This window comes from Panthera tigris, chromosome B2 (assembly GCF_018350195.1).
Source record: "Panthera tigris isolate Pti1 chromosome B2, P.tigris_Pti1_mat1.1, whole genome shotgun sequence".
NCBI lineage: Eukaryota > Metazoa > Chordata > Mammalia > Carnivora > Felidae > Panthera > Panthera tigris.
In genome coordinates, this window is record NC_056664.1 from 40,114,952 (window position 1) to 40,136,702 (window position 21,751).

The 21,751-nt window shown below is 54.7% G+C and overlaps 1 protein-coding gene across 1 annotated transcript in view; it reads right to left on the reverse strand.

Moving 5' to 3' along the window:
- Positions 1–225: 225 nt before the first annotated feature.
- The window catches only part of CB2H6orf132 (chromosome B2 C6orf132 homolog), a 34,222-nt gene continuing 12,696 nt past the window's right edge, over positions 226–21,751 (reverse strand). Inside the window, exons 3-5 of the mRNA XM_042986352.1 lie at positions 8,153–8,228; positions 2,443–5,686; positions 226–1,786 (exon numbers count right to left, since the gene is read on the reverse strand). Of these exons, the coding sequence (XP_042842286.1) occupies positions 1,669–1,786; positions 2,443–5,686; positions 8,153–8,228 (3,438 nt within the window). The 3' untranslated portion in view covers positions 226–1,668. The remainder of the gene's footprint in view (positions 1,787–2,442; positions 5,687–8,152; positions 8,229–21,751) is intronic.

Sequence of the window (21,751 nt, forward strand, 5' to 3'; positions counted from 1 at the left end):
GCTCAAGGACACAGTTTGTTATCACCAGACTGTAGCTCTGCTTCTTCCCCTTGAAGGCTTTCGAGACAGAACCTAAGGCTCAGAAGAGAAAGAGTGGGCCCCGCAAAATGGCTCACCCGGTCAGGCACCCCCCCGTGCTCAGGCTTCCCCAGCGGAGCTCTCCCAACCTCTCATCACACCGAGGTAGCTCCCAGTCATCAATCCACAGCCACAGAGCTGAGGCCATTCCACACTGGCCTGTTTATTTCCCAAGCCAAGTGACAGCCAGTCCTTCCCCTCCTACTCCAGAGCAACATACAGCTGGGAGCCCATGCCTCACCCTTCAAACCTTACACAGCAGATAAATTAGTGAACTCTTTTATAAAACATCGTACAGGGAAAATACATACATACATAGAGGGCCAGTGCTGGTCTGGGGCGGGGTTCGCTTCTTGAACACAGGTAACCAGATCCTGTGCCATCGGGGTGCCTGCGCTGTCCTTCCCTGAAGTGGCTCTCCTGCTGTCCCCACAACCTGTATCTTGGCTAGTGACCTCAAGTCCTAAAGGTCCAACACTGTGCCCCCACAGGGTGCTGCTTCCTGGCTGTCCTACCGGCCTGCTTCTCTGAGGCTGGCCACTCCCTCCCATTCCTCCTTACCGAGGCAGCCTGCCTTGACTGGTCCCAAGAATTCGGGTCTGGGACTGCCCATCTCTGCCGCCTCCCACTCCCCATCTTCCAGCATCTTCGCTATGCATTTTGAAGCCCAATAATATTGGGGACCTGTAGTGTTGGGATTGGGAGGGGTGGTTGGGTAGGATGCCCCCTCCAAATCCCAAATGGGTTCTGCCTAGGTTAGGCCTTGGTGTCCAGCTCCCAGGTCTTCTGGCTCCTTGGGCCCAATCCCCCAAATCATGGCTGCCTGGGTCTGAGTAGGAAAACAAGACTTAGTCCTGTCTCCCATCCTGTACTTGCCAAGTCTTCCTTCTCTCTCTAGGCTTCCCTGTGGCTAAGGGCCAGCGCCAGGGAAAATGAACCATCCGCCCCGCTATCCCCACCCTTGGCCAATGCAAAGAACTCTGTTCCAGTACCTGCTCCACAGGTTGTAATGTGCACATTCCTGGTCCCACCTCAATGTGGCTTCTATGCTAGGAACCTAGGAATCACCTCTTGGGGTGACAAATGGTGGGCCGGCGGAGGCTAAAGAGCTCAACGTGTAGTGCCCCGCACCCTTACCCAGATGGAGCTGGGCCTCAGCCCTCTGGGAGCACTGGACAGACAATCACAGCCACTGGGATGGATTCCCATTCAGACTTAGTGCCCCACCCCTTGCTTTCAGGACCTGCTCAGGAGTCCACGCTGGTAAAACTGCTTTAAGTCGTGCTAAAGCAAACAGTACCAGATAGCGGAAATTCGGGCTCCAGGCCCTTAAAGGTTCCTCCTCTCCTCCCTCCTTCCCCCTCCCATCCCCATGTGCAGACAGTCCACAGCCACGCCAGTGCTTTGGGAAACAGAAACCCACTGTGCATCTTCCCACGGCTTCTCACTCGTCCTCCGTCTGTGTTTGGGTAACAAAGACTCCTGCATGTTTAAGTCAGGCCGCCTAACACCTGCTGTGTCCCTCCCACCCCCGCAAAAAACAAGTGCCCAGGTCTGACTCCTTGGAGTAGAGCTGAGAACACCCTGGGCTCAGGATGGGGCTTTCCGGTGGTTCCCCGAGTAGGCATAGGAGATAGGATGGCGGGTCCCAGGCCTCACGGTGAATGTATTGATGGGGCTTCCATAGTGGGGGGTTCCGTGGGGAGACCTGGGGAGGGGGAGCAGGAGAGAGGTGAGGTTAATATCTGCAGCTGGTTAACCAACAGCCCTCCCATCTCCTTCCGGGCGCAAGAGGGAAAGATATGGCTCAGCGCTATGGTATCTGCCCACACAAGCCCCGGTGGACAGGGTGGGACCCTAGTCCAGCAGTATTGATTCAACAGACACAGGGCTCCTCCTCCTGTCTAGGCTTGGCTGGCCACAGAGTACTTGCTTAATACCCTTCTATTCAGAACTCTTCACTCCTAGCCTGAGTCTGGATCCTTCTCTGTGCGGCTGGGAAATCCCCACAGCCAAGGACCACTCAGGTCTCCACCCACACCACTCTGAGCTTGAAGCCCTGAGCCTCTGGGGGATGGGAAAGAGGCAGCAGAAGAGGGGGAGCCAGCTGGTGGGGAAAGCAGGAGGATGGAGAAAGAGAGAACAAGTGAAATGGTGGGAAACGAGGACGCAGGTCAGGGAAACCCTTTCCAGGTAAAGAGCTCCTCGTGTTCCTTTCTCTGTCCAGAGAGCCAGAGAGGAGACAACCCAATGTCGCGGGACGGGTGGCCGTGGCCTGGTGGGCTTCTCTGTGGCCCGCGGGTGGACCCTTCCCTCACCTGGCTTCCCACCCCAGGTCTGTTCCTCGCCCCACTCCCAACTCACCTGCCGGCCGCAGGGGAGAAGCCGTAGTCGCCTCCGGGCGCCTTGAACTTGGCCTCCCCGCGGGCTGCGCCCTCCATGGACAGCCTCGGCGCGTGCAGGCCGCCGGGGGGCGCGCGGCCCGCCGAGTTGACGCGCCGCATTTCCGGGCCCCCAGGCGGAGGCCCGAAGCAGTTGGGGGAGCTCAGGCTGCGGGCGGTGCCGCCGCGGGGCTGCCCGGGGCTGCGCTGGGGCTCCCCGACGTACAGGCGCTTCTTGATGAGCGACCGGCCCCCGCCGGCGAAGGGCTCCAGGCCCCCGGCCCCGGCGTGGTGCGCCCCGGCTGGAAAGCGCGAGAAGCCCCGAGAAGCCAAGGGCTGCCCCAAGTCTAAGAAGTTGTTCCGGGGAGGGGATCCCCGGCGCCCCAGATACCGGAGGGCGGGGGCGGGGGGCTCCGGGTCGTTGCTGAACTCTGGCGGCGGCGGGATGACCTCAAAGCAGAACTCCCCCTCGTCGTCGTCGTCCTCCTCCTCTTCCCTCTTGCAGGAAGGAGAAGGGGGGGACGAGAAGGATTTGGGCAGCAGGCGGCCCTGGGGGAGGATGGAGAACGCCGGCTTTGCCCCCGCCTTTGTCCCGTTGTGTCTGTGGTTTGGCTCAGTGCCCTCTGGGTCCCCGGGGTGCTGGGGCTTCCACTGACTGGGTACCGGAGGCTGTGCTGAGGAGGCCGGCTGGGGGTCCTTCTCAGCCTCCTTGGGTGACTTGGGGACCACAGTGAAGGAGTTGGGCCGGCCCTCCTTGTGGAAGATGCTGTCAGAGCCTGCTTGGGGCTGGCTGCCGTGGTCCCGGAGACTCCCTGGCAGGGAGGACCGGCCCAGGGCGGCCCCTCCCGGCCTTCCCTTCTGTGCCCTCTGCCTGGCCGCAAGGAGCAGAGCCATGGGAGAGCCGGGCTGCACCACCTCCCCGGTCACCGGGTGCCTGAGCAGTTCATCGGCAGGCGGGGCTGAGGTTGGGGGTTTAGCTGGCAGCCCCTGGGGCTCCTTCACCTCCACAGGCTCCCGTGACCCTCCCACCGACCCTGTGGCCAGCGCGCCCCCTGCCACAGCAGCCTCTTGGCTGGGGCTTTCCTGGCTGCGATGGGGCTTGTAGAGAAATGCTACCCCTTCGCCGCCTGGGGATCTCTTTGGTGGGAGGGCTGGAGATGAGAGGGCTCCCAGTGCAGGAGGCTTACTGGCCTCTGAGGGGTGCCCTTCTGCCTCTGTCTGGGGGGCCACTGTAAGTTCCTGGGGGGTTGGCTTCTCCCACTGCCCAGCGGGGACCAGTTTCTTCTCTGCTGTCAGCTCGGATGATGTGGTGGGTACAGTTGTGGCTGCAGATGGTGTGGCTGGCTCAGGCACAGCCTTAGATGGTGTGGCTGGCCCCAGCGTGACCTTGGGTGGTGTGGCCGGTGCAGGCGTGACCTTGGGTGGTGTGACCGGTGCAGGCGTGACCTTGGGTGGTGTGGCCGGTGCAGGCGTGACCTTGGGTGGTGTGGCCGGTGCAGGCGTGACCTTGGGTGGTGTGGCCGGTGCAGGCGTGACCTTGGGTGGTGTGGCCGGTGCAGGCGTGACCTTGGGTGGTGTGACCGGTGCAGGCGTGACCTTGGGCGGTGTGACCGGTCCAGGTGTGGGCTTAGGTGGTGCGGCCGGCACAGATGTGGCCTTGGACTGTAGTGGTGTGGTTGGCAGAGGGGTGGTGGTTGGAGGTGGCAGATTCCTGGCCACAGGCTTAAAGAATTCGCCATTATCTGTCCTATGTTCAAAGATTCTTCCCGCTTCTAGCCGAGGCTTGGGAGGCAGACACCCTATGCTGGGCTTGGCTTCCTTCTCTGCTGATGAGGAGAGCCGGGCCTCCAGCTCGCTCCGGATCTGCCGGACACTGGGAGCTGGGGGGTCTTGGGAGATGTAGTCCACAGGGGGGAGGGGCAGGCTGGTGGCAGGCACCTTCTCTTGCAGGCTGGAGGGACTCTTCTCGGGAACACTTGGGAGGATCTCCTTCTCCGGCAGGCTGGGGGGAGCCTCTTTCTCTGGCAGGCTGGGGCCCTTCTTGCCCTCCTTTTCCTGCGAAGCCGCTGTTGGGCCTGCCCTGTGACTGACGAGTCGGTCCTCCCTCCTGGAGCCACAGAGATAGGCTGCCAGCTCACTCCGCAGCTTTTCCATCTGGCTGGGATCCCGCCAGTCCACAGGCGCTGAAGACGCTGTGTCCTCCGGACTGGGGGGGTTAGGTTTGGGGTTGGGGGCTGGGGGGCTGGATTTGGGTTTTTTTGTAAACCTAGAAGGTGGAGGGGCTGCCTTCTCAGCAGCGGGCAAAGGAGGGGCAGCTGGGGGAAGTGGCGGTGCTGGGGGAGGGAGTGGGGGTGCAGGAGGGGGCAGGGGAGGGGCTGGCGGAGGAGTCTCGGTACATTCCTTAGTCTGGGACTGGGACTGGGACTGGGACTGGCCCAGCCTGGGGCTGGCTGGTGCTGCAGGTCTGAGCTCCCCTGGGCAGTCAGGCTCAGGGGCCCTGTCCGGATAGGCCTGGGACGCTGGGCGGATGTGGAAGCTGGGAGGCAGTGGGAGTCGATTGGGGGCTTTCTTGGTGGCCCCTTCCTCCTCTGGAGACGTCCCCTGTGCTTCCTGAGTTGGGATGGACGAAGTCCTGACTGGGGTTGGGGGAGGCACCTTGAATGAGCGGGGGAAAGTGAGGTGGGGTTCTGGCTTAGGCCTCAGAAGACTCCCCTTTGGCTCAGCTGGGCTCTGGGGGGGGCTAGTTCTGGGGGTCTCCGGCTGCCTGCCATTCAGCGCTACCTCTGATTTCCACTTGGTGACACCCCCAGGGGGAAAGAAGCGAGTCCCCGTTGTATGAAGAGATGCTGGGGGTGCTGGGGCTGGCAAAAGGGGTGGAGGTGGGGCTAGAGAGGCCAAGGGTGGGGCAGGAGGAATGAAGTCAGGAGGGGTGGGTGTGGATGGGGAGGAAAGGGTGGATAGGGGGGCTTGGGCCCCCAATACTGGGGGCGGAGGTGGGGCCGTGGTGGGTGGGGGTGGGGGTTCCAGCAGCAGGGGAGGTGGTGGGGGAGCCATGGAAGGTGGAGGTGGGGGGGATTCCTCCCGAAGCTGTGAAAAGCCTGGGGGTGGCCCTGGGGCCGGGCCTGGGGGAGGGGGAGGGATGAGTGCGTCCTGCCCATAGTGCCCCGGCCTTAGGTCACCCACAGAGCTGTACAGGCGCAGGTTGCCGTTGACGAGTGAGCTGGTACCTGAAAGAAGGGAAAAGCAAAAGAAGAGGGAGGCCGGGAGGCCATGAAGTCCTGAGCTGTCCTGGGAGTGAGCCTCTCCTTTCCAGGGAGGGAGCCCCTGCCTATCCTGGGCTCGGCCTCCTCGGGAGCCTATACTGAATATTCTCCGTTTGTTTCACTCTCCCCTGCCCTGCTCTGGCCCAGGGGCTCCCTTATCCTCTGGCTCCAGGTGGGTTCAGCCAATGGGAGCTGCTGGCAGATCAGAGGGTGGGCGCAGAGAGGCCAGGGCATCGATCCCCCCACCCTCCCTTCTTGATGGGCCACAGTCGCCAAAGGCTGCCTTCCTGGCAGGTTAGCCCCGTCCCACAGCTCAAAGATACAGGAGTAGCTCCCCACTGCTCCCTCAGCCTCTGGGGCTTGTGTCACCACCCACTCCAGTCCCCGAACGCTGCCCCCCTCCTTGCATATCATCCTTTCATGAAACCCTTTGGTTATCCCCTTTGAGTATGCCATCTGTTTCTCATGGGGGCCTTGGCTGATACACAGCCAGAAAGGCCAGGGTTCAAATCCCAGCCCTACTGCTTAACCAGATGTGTGACCTTGGACACGCCAGCTAACCTTGCCGAGCCTCAGTCTCATCATCTGTAAAATGGGCATAATGTCAACACTTACCACGTAAAGCTGTTGGGAGGATTAACCAGAGGATTCGTGTAAAAAGACGTAAAGGGCTTACCATGGTGCTAGGCCCATAGTAGGCACCTTATGAATGGCGACTGCTTGGATTACTAACCACCTGCACCTAACTGTTTAGGTTGTAAGACAGGACAAGTGGGAGGAAGACGGGAAGTCGTGGGTCAGGGGCCTGGAGACGTTCTCAGTAGAAAGTTTTGGGTGAAAGACTCATAGGAGGGAACATGGTCTTTCCCTCATAGGAGGGAACATGGTCTTTCCATGGAAAACATGGAACCCCTGCTTTCCAAAGATCCCGAGTCTACCTAGAAGCCAGCTCTCCGCCTCACAGAGAGCTCCTGGGACAGAGTCTGGCCTGCGGGGTGGGATGGGGATATGTGGAAAGAAGGTGGCCTGACAGCCACGGGCGCTAGACAGATGCTGAGAACCTCTGGCCCCAGCAGCTCACACCCCTCCCTTCTTGGACCTGGTTCCCAGCCCTTCCCCACCCCCAACACCCTGAGTCTGCAGGCCACCAACAGGCCTGCTTACTTCTCTCTTAGGTGGCCTGTCCTCTGCCTCCCTCCTCTCACTTTGTAGCACAAGCCCGGGGAATGTGAAGCTCTGAAGGGCTTCTCCCAGCTGTCTGACTTCAAGACAAAACGAGAGTGGGGAGGAGGAAAAACTGACATTCATTAAGCACCCAAGCGGTAGGAGCTGCGAGACAGCAGTGCAAACAAAACAAAAGTAGTCAAAATACTGGCCCTGCTGGAGCTTACTATTTCTCTTTTAATATATAAAGTTTGTTTATTTATTTTGAGAGAGAGTGTGCAAGCAGGGGAGGGGCAGAGAGAGACAGGGAGAGAGAGAATACCAAGCAGGCTCCACGCTGTGGGGCTTGAACTCACAAACCGTGAGATCATGATCTGAGCTGAAGTCGGCCACTTAACCAGCTGAGCCACCCAGGAGCCCCTGAAGCTTACATTTTAATGGGACAATGAGACAAACAATGAACATAATACATCCATAAATTGTTGCCACACATCAGATGATGAGTGATATGTGGGAACAGCCCAGGGGTGCTGGGGTGACACTTTGAATAGTGTGGTCAGAGGAGACCTCACTGAGAAGCTGGCATCTGAGCACAGAGGGCGTTCGGGCAGGAGGGAGCTGTACATGTGTACAGGGGAACAGCAGCCGAGGCAGAGGGAACCGCAGTGCAGAGGCCCTGGGGTGGAAATGTGCAGGTGCTGAAGGGCAACAAGGATACCGGGTTGGCGGGAGCAGCGTGAGACCGGGAGAGAAAGCAGGCGATGAGGCCAGGTGAGGCCAGATTCTGGAAGTCCTGGCAAGAACCTCTGCTTTGAGCATCATGGGAAGTCATTGGTGGGTTCTGGGCCTCAGTGTGACAAGAAGTGACCAAAGTCCCATCCAGTACGTCACTGCCTCCTCCAGAACTGGATTTAGGTTTGCCATGGCTCATTTGCAGACACAGACGTGTGAGGGGTTAAATGACTTGCCCAAAGGGAACAAAGCTCATCTGTAGGAGGGCTGGGATTGAAAGCCAGGTGGGTCTGACTCCGGGTTCTTTCCGCCACTTCCTGCTGCCCTTGACCCTGCTCTGGTGTTGGCCCTCACCATCTTCCCCCCACTGGAATTGGCCTTAGCCAGCCTTGGCTCTGCTCAACCCCCACTGGTTGCAGCCAGCAGCCAAGAGGCCTGGGGACTCCGGCTTTATCACCAGCTGGGGTGGGCCAGATGCTTGGGCCGAAGGAGGAAAGAAAGATGGGAGAAGCCCCAAACCCATAGTCCCCTTACCTGTCACTTCTTTGTCTGCAAAGTCTCCTGGGACAGAGGGGGTGGGCACAGCCAGTCCATGGTTCTCCTGGGCATTCTGAAAGAGGGCAGAGAGATCAGGGAATGAGGAAAGACAGACAAATAATTCTTGCTGCTCTCGGAGGTCATTTTACTGCTCGAAAATCAGCAGTGGTGGTGATCGTTGCATAGCCTTGTGAATATACTAAAATATAAAAGGGCTCATTTAAAAGGGTGAATCTTATGTACAGGTGAGTCTTGTTATTTGCACAAATTATGGTTCCTAAAGTTGCTTCAGACACTGAATTAGAAAACGCCAAATCTGGGGCACCTGGGTGGCTCTGTCAGTTAAGCGTCAGACTTCAGCTCAGGTCATGATCTCACAGCTTGTGGGTTCGAGCCCCGCGTCGGGCTCTGTGCTGACATCTCAGAGCCTGGATCCTGCTTCGGATTCTGGGTCTCCCTCTCTCTCTGCCCTCGCTCCCCCCGCCTGTGTTCTCTCTCTTTCAAAAATAAATTAATTAAAAAAGAAAGAAAGAAAGAAAAGAAAGAAAATGCAGAATCAGTGCCCCAAGGGAAACAGATTAGTTTCCTGCAAACTTGCATCATAGCATTTTCATCAACCGATCAATACATTATTTTATGTGTGTTTCTGTTTAAAGACACCTTATTTAATTTTTGGTTGACTCATTGATATTGAACTCAGGGCCAACAGCAGTATAACTCAAGCCTGAACAAAGCTTATCTAACATACATATTTTCTCTGTAAGGCACATCACAGCCTTCTTGCACTTAGGAATGTTAGCACATGGGCGCTATGCTTGGGGGCCATTTTAAATAGTGAAATCACCAACAAAAAACAAAGAAGTATGAAAAATATGGCACTAAAGAACAAAGGACACTTATTTACAGTATGAGAGCTGAAGCTAGAAGGCAAAATGTCTCGTTTGATCTCAGCCGGGACCATGCGCATCAGGTGACTCCAATTTTTCACAGCCGTGCACATGTCCAAAGTGTTTTGAGTAGTGCTTTGGGGGCTACAAATACATTTTAGCGAGTAGGCGAATTCGCAAATACAGAATCAGCAAATAATGAGAATCAACTGTCTATGAATTCTATCTCAATTAAAACAAAACAAAACAAAACAAACGAATCTGCCTTGCGCCCCAGGCACATCCACAAGCTAAAAGCCAAATTCTTCAGCCTGGCCTCCTGTTCACTCTTGGTTTTCATTAGGTATTTCCAGGAAACTAAATTAATTAAAAGTGGTGAACTGGAATATTTATAGTGCTGCAGATGCCCTTCTGATCTTAAGCCTAACAGACCACAATGTGTGTGTACAGCTGTCGGTTAGAACATACTATTTTACGTTCTATTTTTTTTTCCCCAAACACACATTTCCATACATCGACAAAGTCCACACACCTGTGCCTTGGAGAGCTGTGGAGCATTTTACGGTAGTTTCCAAGGCCCTCAACAACCTGGCCTCGCACTTCCCAGCCCCATCTTTTACGTACCACTCACCTGTTACACCCATCTCACATTCTAGTTTGGACACCTCCCTCTCCACCGTCCTTCCAAACCGCACACAGAGTTCATGTTCATCCCGGATGCTTGGTCAGGCTGTGCCCCTCCTCCCGCCCTCCATTTCTAACAATAATACCCCTTTGCTCCATGCTCGAAACACGTTATCTCCACCACACTACTCTATGAAGAAGACGCTATGCCCATTTACCAGATGAGGACACTGAGGCTCAGAAGTATTTCCTAAGTTGTCTATAGTCACACAACTAGCACTACCAACCCCAGGTCTGTGGTGCTCCCATCCCTCGGTATTTTGTTTCTCTAAAATCTCTCATTCTTCAAGGATTAGCTGAGCGCCTCCGACAGGATGGCAGAGGTGAAAGGGGCTAAGGGCACTGGCTTTGGAGCTAGACTGTCTGGATTTGAATTGCAGATCTAGCTGGAATTCCCAACTAGCTGTAGGACTAGTAATTCCCAACTAGCTGTAGGACTGTGCCAACTGGTTAAGCTCTCTGTGCCTCAGTTTCCCTATAAGGTAGTGATAAAAATAGAATTTACCTATTCTAGGGCAGGTGGGAGGATAAATGACACAATACACAAAAAGCACTCTGCTCCTGGCATGTAGCAAAAGCCCATTAAATGTGAGCCCAGCAAACGTTATCACCAGGAGCCCTCACTGACCTGATGCTGTTTGGAGCAACCTACAGCCAAGCCCCTCAAAGGAAGATTTTTGTTTGCTCTCTTGTGAGGTGAGGTGAGGTGAGGTTGACCTTGGAGCCCAGGGACCTATGTGACCAATGTGAATCCCCCAAAGCTGGACACTTAGTAAGCCAAGTCGTTACTCACTGATGAGCCAATGGTGCTGACTCTCTGGGCTTAATGACCTAATAGCTTCAGATCTAAGACAGGAGATTCAAGAAAGATGTTTTGAAAATATCCATGAGAACCTGGGTTACAAAGGGCAACCTCAGAATTACCCTTTGGCCATCTGGGGGCCACAAACAACTCATCTCATTCTCAAAGAATTCTGAAGCTGAAATGACCTTGAGCCGTCATCTCTTGTCTGCCTCTTGGTAATTTTCTGCCTCTACTTGATTCACACGGCCACACACCTGTTTTCACATCTCTCAAACCCAGCGATCCAAACCGGGGGCAGGGACGGGGGCCAGCCCATCCGAGGAGTGTCTCCTAAGACCTTCTGAGATGCAACACACACACACACACACACACACACACACACACACACACACCACCGATTGTCTATTAACCTTCACCAAGTATGTACCCTCTGATTTTGATGAGGTGGGGGCCAGACCTTCAAAAGCCATGGTTGAGACTTCTGTTTACTCTTTTGAATATAATTGAAAAATAAAAAGACATGGGGATTCGGCATAGAAAGCCCGAGAGTCCATTTGTGCTCTGAATTTTGCCAGGGGTGTGACCTTGGCCAAGCAGTGGTGACGGCAATATCCAAGCATCATTTCTGTACCCACGGTGTGCCAGCACTAGGAGCTTTACCTATGTTATCTCCAGTCCCTTAACAGACCCAGGGTGCAAACCTAGGCCTCCCGACTTATCTTTTCTATAGATCACCCATGTTCTTCGCTTATAAAATGGAGATATTTCCTCCTTTGCAGGGCATTCTGAGGATCAAATGAGATAATATTCCTAACCCAGGAAGCCGGGGTTAGTTGAAGGGCTATGTCTTTCAATCTTCCTCTCCCACAAACGTGAACAAATTGTGAACAATCAAATATTTCTGGAATCCTTGAAACGCCTCCTGAGTCACGCCAGGTGCTTGAGTATGATTGTGCGTAGAAGAGGGGGATGGGCGGACTTCATGGGCCAGAGATAGTACTGCCAACCCTACCCTTCGATCTTCAGGAACTCTGGAAATGCGTTAGACTCCCAAGACCATTGGATAAAAGCCTGTCTCATGAGCAGCCTTGGAAACAGCCGTGCGGGCAGAGATCTGGCTTTTCAGGTCCCCCTGCCCCACAGGCATGGGGGTCCCAGGACACGCCCACCATCTCACTGCACCGTTCCAGGTGCCATGGCCCTTCACTGTTCACCACCCTAGGGCACGTGCCTGAGTTCAACCTCATCTCCATCCAGCAGCTCCAAGCCCCAGCTGGCCCTGCCCCTTCCCACTCACGCCCACATAGCCCCAGAGGCTCACTCAGCCGTGCGTGTCCGGGAGAGGCAAATACAAACCCGTGTTAACTTTCATCCTAGAAAAACAGACCCAGGAGGTGAGCTCCCTTTTCTCCCTAGGAAGACCCAGGCAGCTGGCATTGAGTGCCCCAGCTTGGATGGTGCCCTGTTTCAGTGTGCAAATAAATGCACAGGTGTAGACAGCATCCACCTCCGTGGGCGCTGAATTCCCCGATGTGAGAACCGAGGAAAAGCCTCCTTAAGAAGAGGGCTTGCGGGTGACACCTCTGTGCAGTGTGTGATCCTGATTGGATCCTGGGGTGGGGGTGGGGAGTGTGTGCCATGAAGAACGAGAGGATTGGCAATAACGATATAAACATGCATTAGACAATAGTATCATATCAATATTAAATTCCTGAATTTGGTAGTTGTGCAGAAAATGTCTGCTCTTAGGCCACACAGGCTAAAGTATTTAGGAGCGGAGGGACACAATGTCTCAGCTTACTCTTGGATGGTTCAGGAAGAAACAATGTGTCTACATCAAGGATGGAGGGAGCAATTGGCAAAATGCGGGAATCTGGGCGGAGGCTCTAGAGAGTTCTTCCTACTCTTCCTGCAACTTTTCCGCACACTAGGATTGGTTGAAAGAAAAAGTTACTTAATGCCAGTGATGCAATGGTAACCAATTGCCAATGCAATGGTAACTTTTATGTTAGATGTAGCTCACAATTAAAAAAGTTAAAGGGCGCCTGGGTGGCTCAGTCAGTTAAGCGTCCGACTTCGGCTCAGGTCATAATCTCAGGGTTCATGAGTTCGAGCCCTGCGTCCGGCTCTGTGCTGACAGCTGGGAGTCTGGAGCCTGCTTTGGATTCTGTGTCTCCATCTCTCTCTGCCCCTCCCCAGCTCATGCTTGCATTCTGTCTCATAAATAAACTTAAAAAATTTAAAATAAAAAATAAAAAAAGTTACAAGCAAAGATAAGACCATCAAAAAGAGAGAAGGTGAGAAGGTGCAGAGAGGGCCTCAGAGCATCTCTATCCACCGGATATCAGCGCCTCACACCTTCTCCCACCATCCCCAGTCCTTCCAGTCTCAGCAATAATAACAGCAGCCGCTGACTTCCTAGTACTTACTCTGCACCAGGTGCTCTTTCTGTGTTTTCTTTTTTTAGTATTTTTTAAGTGTTTATTTATTTTTGAGAGAGAGATTGTGAATGGGGGAGAGACAGAGAGAGGAGAACAGAGGGCTGGAAGAGGGCTCTGCGCTGACAGCAGCGAGTGCGATGTGAGGTTCGAACTCGGGAACTGTGAGATCATGACCTCAGGTGAAGTTGGATGCTCAATGAACTGAGCCACCCAGATGCCCCCGTTCTGTGTTTTCTGTCTCTTGACTCATTTACTTTCCATCACAACCTGATGACATAGGTGCTGTTATTGCTCCCTCCGTTTTACAGAAAAGGAAAGAGGCACAGAGAGGTTAAGTGACTTCCCCAAGGACACACAGCCAGTTATATCACGGTCTTTCCAGGCAACCCAGTCATCACCCACACGCCCCGCTTGTCACCCAACTTTGCCAGGCACTTCCTGGGGCCCTCCCTCTTGCCACCCCTCAAGCTCATCCCTTCTTCAGTCCTCACTGTCTTGTCTCTTACCCAGACAGATAGACAGACTACTGTCATCATCTCCAGATACTTCCCTGGCCTCTGCCTCACTCCATTCTTCAAACCTGATGCCAGGATGTTCTTTGTAAAATGGATCTCAAAGCAAGCCGCTTCCCTGCTCAGAAGCCTTCCATTGGTCCAGAGGGTGAAATTCAAGCACCTTTGCATGGCATTTGAGACCTTTCGTAAGCTGTCCCCTTTGCAGCTCCTGCCATCTTCTCCCCCCCTACCCCACAATCCCTGGGCTCCAGCTAGTGGTTCTCATCCTTTTCCCATTCCAGTGCACGTGGGGACCCGACTCACTCATGAGCAAGTGGGCTCCTCGCAGCAGGGATCCTGGGTAAGCCAAAGACACCACCCTTTGGAGGTTCTGGGGGACGGTGAATAGCTTGAAAAAGCCCCTAGATGATTTGGTCACACCTTCCTCCCCCACCTGTTGAGAACCACTGCAGCTGCTTGGGATTCATTCCCATGTCTTCTTGGGTCTCCTGAGAGCAAGAGCCTTGCTCTTGCCCTGATGTTGCCTAGGATGCTCTTCTTGGCCTGGAAAACTCCTAGTTACCCTTTAAGCCCCAGATTAAATGCCCCTTGTCCATGAAGCCTTCCTTGGAGTTAATTTCTCTACCCCGTGTCTTCCTGTGTGCACTATTATCACAGCTGACAATTATTTACGTGCCTACTATGTGCTAGGCATGATTATGAGTACCTCACATGTAGCAGCCCAGTAAGTCCCCATGGTGACCCTACGAGGCAGGTTGTTTGTATTTTACAGAAGAGGAATCTGAGGCACAGAGAGGCTAAGAGCATTGCCCAAGGGCACACAGCTAGTCAGCGGCAGGGCCAAAACTGGAACGTCAGGGCCTACCCTCTTTGCCACCATAGTATTGCCCTCACGCTTCTCCAGCACAGACAGAACCTGTCATAGGTGAGTGTAGTCTCTGCTGTCCAAGCCCAGTCTCCTGTTGGGTCAAGTAACAGCTAATTCTTTGTTCATGCTGAGCACAGAATGGACAACGCAACAAGTTCGTTACGTGACTGAAAGGTCGAAAGAGTGCAGGAGAGGTGGAAAGCCTGTGTTCTGGAGCCAACCCTACCACCATTCAACTCCGAGCAAAGTCACTTGTCTCTGGGCCTCCCTGCCTCGTTTGTAACCGCTTGCTAAGGGTCGCTTCAACCATGGTGCTCCGAATGCAGGCCCAGATGGTGTCCTGCCTGTGACTCGGCTCACCCTCCGCCCGGTGGGCAGTGGCCTAGGCACTCGGGGCCGCATTTCCATGACAGGAGGCGCCGTTGTCTCCAGATGGTTCTCTGTCTGGAATAAAGGAGGAGTTCCGGAGCCACAGGGTGAGGCCAAGCGGGCAGGGCTGGGCTTGAGGTCACTGCTGACCTCAGACAAGGGACTTTGACTGCGGCAGTCAGTTGAGCTGGCCGCGCGCCACTCGGCGAGCTGGTCCTGAGAAAATGACAGGCCCATGCCCCAGGGTGCTGTTGACGTTGGAGGCTGGCATGCGTCTCAAACATACACAGAGGAGAGAGGCGTGTGGCACTTCGAGGATGGCAGCCCACATCAAGAGAGGGGCACGCCGACTTACGTGCGGAGAAACCAACCAGAGGCAGGCGAAAGATCCTCTGAGCACCCCCTCTGCCCGCGGGCAGCCGGCCATGGCCACGCCCCTCCCGGCGTGACCGCGCCCCCCGGTCATGGCCACGCCCCTCCCTGCTCTGCAGCCTGAGAGTGTTCCCCGCTTTAATGCCTGGGGCAGAGTCCAGCCCTGGCTCTGCCAGGTGGGGCATTCCACCTGAAACTGGGCCTCAGCCCCTCCCTGTCCCAACACCGGGACAACGCCTAGAAGCTAAGATCATTGATCATCTCACTCGCCCTGTTCACACAGGGTGCAAGTCAGCTCCGTGGCTCAGTCAAGCAGCCCTTTCCAAAGCATCACAGCCTAGTATATTGGAAAGCTATCCAGCAATGATTAGTTGCCGGGGAGGCTGGGGGCGGGGGCACCACTCCAAGAATATTTCTTTTTCTTTTCTTCCTTATACGTGTCTCTATTTCTCAGTTCTTAACAATGAACTTCTGTTTCCTTCATAATTAAAAAAAAAACCCAATACAATAGTTATTTTTTTTAAAATATGAACTTGGGGCACCTGACTAGCTCAGTCGGTAGAGCATGAAACTCTTTTTTTTTTTTTTTTTTTTTAATGCTTATTTATTTTTGAGAGAGACAGAGACAGAGCATGAGCATGAGCAGGGGAGGGGCAGAGAGAGAGGGAGGGAGACACAGTCTCCAAAGCAGGCTCCAGGCTCTGAGCTGTCAGCACAGAGCCCAACCCAGGCTAGAACTCATGAACCGCGAGATCATGACCTGAGCCAAAGTCAGACACCCAACCGACTGAGCCACCCAGGCGCCCCCAACTCTTGATCTCAGGGTCATGAGTTCAAGCCCCATGTTGGGAGTGGAGCCTACTTAACACAACACAACACAAAACAAAACAAAAAACACAACATAAACTTTGGAGTCAGGCAGACCAGACTGGCAATCTTAATTTAACTCCATCATCTCAAAGGAATCAAAGAGGTATCTGACATACAGTCAGTGCTCAGTAAGTGTGCCCCTCTCTCGCCTTCTAAGGATCGGCTTTCTTATTTGTAAGATGGAGATTTCCCACTTCCCTTGGGTTTGTTAGGACACCAGAGGCCACCACATACCTAAAGAGATCCTGCAGAGTTAGTAGTCAAGAAAGGTAATTTCCCCTAGCCTCTCCTCTCCCAGGTCCTAACATAGCTCAGGGGTTAGCGGTGGCCCAAGAACTTGGAGACTGCTCCAGGCACAGCCTCCAGGGCGTCTCTAGTTGAATCCTGAGACAGGTGCTTCCCTGTGGTTAGGGTCCCCCACTACCCTTGACTACAAATGTTTCAGAGTTGAGAAGGAGGAAGGGCGAAAAACACTCACTATTTGAGGGTAGATTATCTTCCCTTTAAAGTTTTAGGGAGTCAGAGCCCCACCAAGGGCTCAGGGGGACAGGGCTTGCCCCACTGACGGCTACAGCCCTACCCTCTTGCCCTCCTCATGCCTGGGACACATACATCCTCATGCCTGGGATTCCTCAAAATCCAGCCAAACCCCAAGGGTGGGTCACCAAGGGCTTGGCCAATGGGCAACACATGGTTGACCTTGGGCGTGGGCCAGCTCTGAGTCTTAGCTGCACATTGTGGTAATAATGCAAGCCTCCTCACCACAGTGCTCCTGGAGCTTGGTTGGGGCACCTAACAAGGGGGGTGTGGATCTGCAGCGGGTAAGGGAAATGACCCTGAGTCAGATTTAGAATCGGCCATGATTGAGGGAACCACTGTTGTCTGCGGGAGCAGGGGGATGGAACCCCAGAGTGAAAGCCCTAGGGAACCCCCCTCCGGGTACTCAAAGCCCCCAGCTGGTGAAGCCCAGCTAGTTGCTGCTTGGCTTTGACCAGCAGTGTGAGGGTAGGGGGTGCTGGCCAGGGGCAGGACGTAGAGGGTCAAGAAGGTCAACTGTGTGTTCTCCACAGAGACGCTTCTCTGAAGTGGGGCGCCAGTGAGCCTTTTCTAAAAGAGCTTGATTTCTTCCTCCACTGTGGCCTCTACCTTCTGCCACAGCTCAAACTCCCTCCTGGGGGTCAGAGAAGAATCTCTACTAACGAGGTCATCTTTCTCTGAGCCTACCGGCTATCCCAAACTGCTCTTGGACGCAAGGCCCTGCCCCTAGACTCTGTGCTGTGGGGGCCCTGCTTTGGTTCTCTACAGGGAGAAGAGTCCGTGGGATCAGGCGGACATGCCCTTGGAGCCCATACCACCCCCATCTTGACCTTGCCCCAGGCACAAAGGCCCCTAGACACGCCCCCATGCCCACTTAAATGGCCCCGAGTCCACTTCTAGGCTTCCTCCCCAGTTAGTCCTCCTGAGTGCGGCCCAAGTAGGGGCTACGCATATCCCTGAGCCCATAAAGTGGCCAAGGGGGTGCTGTCTGTGGGGAGGAGGGGGGTGGAAAGGTTCAGGGCGAGGCCCTCACTGTGAGGGAAGGAGCCAGGTGGGTAGAGGAGGCAGTGGGCTCCCATGGGCGTGGGAGGCTCCATGCGTACTCCATCCTGTACCCCCACCCAAATAGTCCTCCCTCACCTCGAAATCCTTCCAGCTAACATCAGCCACATGAATCAGCCAAAAACCAATCATGACTGCCCTGCCAGGCTCACCCCAAGGAGCTCAAGCCCCAACCCCAAAGGGAGCCTGGGCCTTGAGTTCAGAGATGAGCTGAAAGGGGGGCAGAGTGGAAAGCAGAAATCCAGCTGACTCTGAGCTTCCAGGTGCAGGGGAAGAGGGGGGAGGGACCCAGAGCGGGTAGAGCTTCTTCCCCTGAGCCCAGCCTGACACCTCCCCAGGCACAGCCAGGCCTGCCTGACTCACAGGGTGGAGTGACCCAGGAAGCTCTCACCGCCTGGGGCACCCCTGGGGACCTGTCCAGCCAGTTTCCCTATATTTGCCACACTGACATTTAATTTTTAATTCCTCATATGCGTCACCCTGGAGATGGTTTGATTCAGACTAGGGGAGGGCAAGAGGGAGCCCCAGAGAGAAGTACAAGCTTCTCACTACTGGCTGTTCGATCAGCTCAGCTCTGGAAAGCTTGGGCAAGTTCTGGCTTGAGTCTTAGGTCCAGCCTCCCCTCAGGGGTAGCAGTAAGTGGAGACAAAGGATCCTTCCTCCACTCAGCCCAGGCCCATGGTGGCATGGACAGGACTGGATTGGGAGGAAACCAAGGCTCAGGTTTTGTTTCTGCCTCTACTGAGCTGTGTAACCTGGGCAGGACCCTCCCTATCCCAGGCCTCAGTTTTCTCATTCTTTATTTTATTTTATTTTATTTGTTATTATTTTATTTTATTTGTTATTATTTTTTTCAAGACAGAGCATGATCAGAGGAGGGGCAGAGAGAGAGGGAGACACAGAATCCAAAGCAGGCTCTAGGTTCTAAGCTTTCAGCACAGACCCTGATGCAGGGCTCGAACCCACAAACACGAGATCGTGACCTGAGCTGAAGTCGGGCACTCAACTGACTGAGCCACCCAGGCGCCCCAGGTTTTCTCATTCTGATGAGTGCCAGGGTCCTCCCCACTTCTGGGGTTTGGTGATTTTTTTTTTTTTTAAGTTTATTTATTTTGAGAAAGAGGGAGTGAGCGAGCACAGATGGGGGAGGGGGAGAGAGAGAGGGAGAGAGAGAGAATCCCAGGCAGGCTCCACACTGTCAGCACAGAGCCCAATGCGGGGCTAGAACAAACGAGCCACGAGATCATGACCTGAGCAGAAGTTGGACACTTAACCGACTGAGCCACCCAGGCGCCCCTGAAGCTTGGTGATACTGACCCACATCTCAGGGCCCTCAGAGCAGGAAGCAGTGTGGCTGGAACACCCACTTTTCAGCAGTGGAAACAGAGCTCAAGCAGTGGTCCATGTGTTGTGAGGGGCCTGGCTTCTCGTGGGGGGCCTCCTGCATCACCATTAGGAGTTATTTTAACACAGAAAGTCACAGCTGGGGAGACCCTGAACGACCACGTGGTATAACCCCCATTGATGGGTGAGGAGCCAGAAGCCCAAGGAGAGGAAGGTCTTGGCCTTTCCTGCAGCCCAGCGGCAGAGCCAGACCAGTGCCAGCTACTCGAGGATCAGTTGGGTCCCATCCCAGTCACCAAGGGATCCAGAGGTGCTTTTCATAACTGGCTTTTGGCTACCAGCTGCCTGCGAAAGTATTCCTTAGTTCTCTGCCCCTCCATCTCAAGCAGAGTGAGGAAACGCCAGGAAGAGCATGGGCCTTGCTGGGCCTGTTACCTGGTTTCTTGGGCACTGCTGACTTGTGCCTCCCCTGCCCCGGGGTAGCCTGGCCTAGGAGGTGTCCTCTGAGAATGGGAAGGGAAGCTGGGGAGTGGTGAGGCCCGCCTGGCAGGGACAGTGTCAGGCAGGGCTTGGGCACCGGCCCAGCTCCCCACCCACCTTGACTTGGCGGGGCTGTGGGGGCGGGCTGCGCACACGTGTGTATCTGTGTGTGAACCCACACCCACGAGGACCTCGTCCTCCTGGTTCTCATTCTCACAGCCTCCTGTCCCAGCTGGAAGAAAGCAAACGACCGTGTCCAGAACCTAAGGGAGAGGAGTTGGGTGCCCCTGCATCCAGGAGCAGATGATGAAAGGACGAGGTTGAGGCTGCTCTGTTATCTTGTGACCTGGATCAGGAGCACAGGGATGTCCCCAGGATATGAGCCATCAGGCTAAGGGTTCCTAGTCTAGAGGTTCATCACTGGGGGGCTTCTGGGGGCCCCAGAGGGGCCTCTGCTGAAATTATAAGCAAAATTGCACTTATGTGGTCCACAGACTCATCAAGGTCTCAAAGGAGTCTATGACCCCAAAGAGGCAAGAGACCCTGGTGTCCAGTAGGCTCCAGATGCTGGGCAGGGGTTCAGAGAGGCAGGCGGGGGAGATGCAGGTGGCCTGCAGGCTGGTGCTGGGAGGGAAGAAAAAAGCTTCTGGATTGTGGCTGGAGGGCAGAATAGGAGGGCCTGAATAGAACTTGGATCCTGGAGCCTGGCTGTGGGACTCCAGATCCCAGCATTGACGCTCATGAGCTGTGTGACCCTAAGCAAGTTACTTTCCCATTCTGTGCTCCAATTTCCCCATCTGTAAAATGGGAATTAACAACAGTGCCTTCCTGACGGGGTGGCTCTGTCGACTCTGTTAACACACTGGAGACACTTGAAACGGTGCCCGAGACACCGTAAGTGCTGGGGAGGGGGAGGGGCGGGGGGTGTTAGCCCCGATCACATGGTCATGCCCCTGGATGGGACCTCGCAAGCTGCTTCCCCTGCCTTTGCCTGTTCAGCCGGCACTGAAGGCAAGGGGTGAACTTCCCCTTTTAGGGTTGAATTCCTGCCTCTGTGAAATGAGGCTGGTGCGACCCGATGAGTTTCTGTCGTCAACTCATCAGGACTTTCGTTCTCTTGCCCTCACCAGCTAGGGGCTGTGGATTTGCTGGGGAGAAATCCCCCACCCCGTCTCCTGATTGGCTTAGAGCCTGGCCTGGAGGACTGGGCCCCAGAAAACGGTCTTGGATCTCCAGGCCTGACCAGCCAGCCAAGCCCACTCCAGTGTTTCCCCCTCCCCCTGCCCTCCATCAACTCCCCCCATGCCCCCCCAGCCTTCGGCTCAGCCGGAGGTCTGCTGCAGTCCCCCAAGCGCACCTTGAAGGGCCCAAACCAGAAGAGAGGCGGGCAGAACTGCTGGGACACGCCCTTATTACCGAAGGACCGGAAGTGGGTGTGTCGGGTAGAGGCTTTCGGCCAATCAGAACAAACTCAGTGTGCCGCATTCACTATAACCCTTCAGTGGCTGGAGCCCCTCATGGGCAACAGTCATTTCTTTCAGTATTTTAACAACCAGAACGGGTATGGGTGGGTCTGTGTCTTGGGGGTGGGTGAGGGGAGAGGATCTAATTCACCATCAGCAACGGAAGATCTCAAAATTATTTCATCTGCATTTATGGGAGCAATGACCCCTGTAGACAGTTTTATGCATCCCTAGAAACATAGGGGCTGACTCATTTGCTTTATACCTTTTTGTCGGTGGTGTTGTACTTCCTATATTTGTCTATAACGTCCATAAGTTGCAGAAAATAAATTACCCAAAGTTGTATTCCCAGAGGCCTGTGAGTCAGCCCTCCACATACAGGCCTTAGGGTTGCCACAAGGAGGATGTAAGACTCGGTCTCTCCCACCTAGAATCTCAGGGTCGGGTTGGTAAGGTTGGACAAACCAAAAAAATCAGGTGATGGAGAGGGAGGTAGTTGGCCAGGAAGTGTTAGCGATCAGATGCCTTGCTAGTCTCCGTGGCACGAATCCTCATGGCCGGCAGTGATAATGTTGCCCCAACCAGGAACCAGTCCTGACAGACAGGAGCCAACCTGGAATTCATGGGGCTGTTTAGGCTCTAGACCTGGGCCACTATACTACAGTCCAATACAGTAGCCACTGGCCCCAGTGAAATGTCACTAGTCAGAAGTGGGATGCATATATTCTTTTTTTTTTTTTAAGTTTATTCATTTTGAGAGAGAGAGTGAGCCTGAGCCAGAGAGGGGCAGAGAGAGAGACGGGGGCAGGAATCGCAAGCAGGTTCCACACTGACAGTGAAGAGCCTGATGCAGGGTTCAAACCCACAAACTGTGAGATCATGCCCTGAGCTGAAACCAA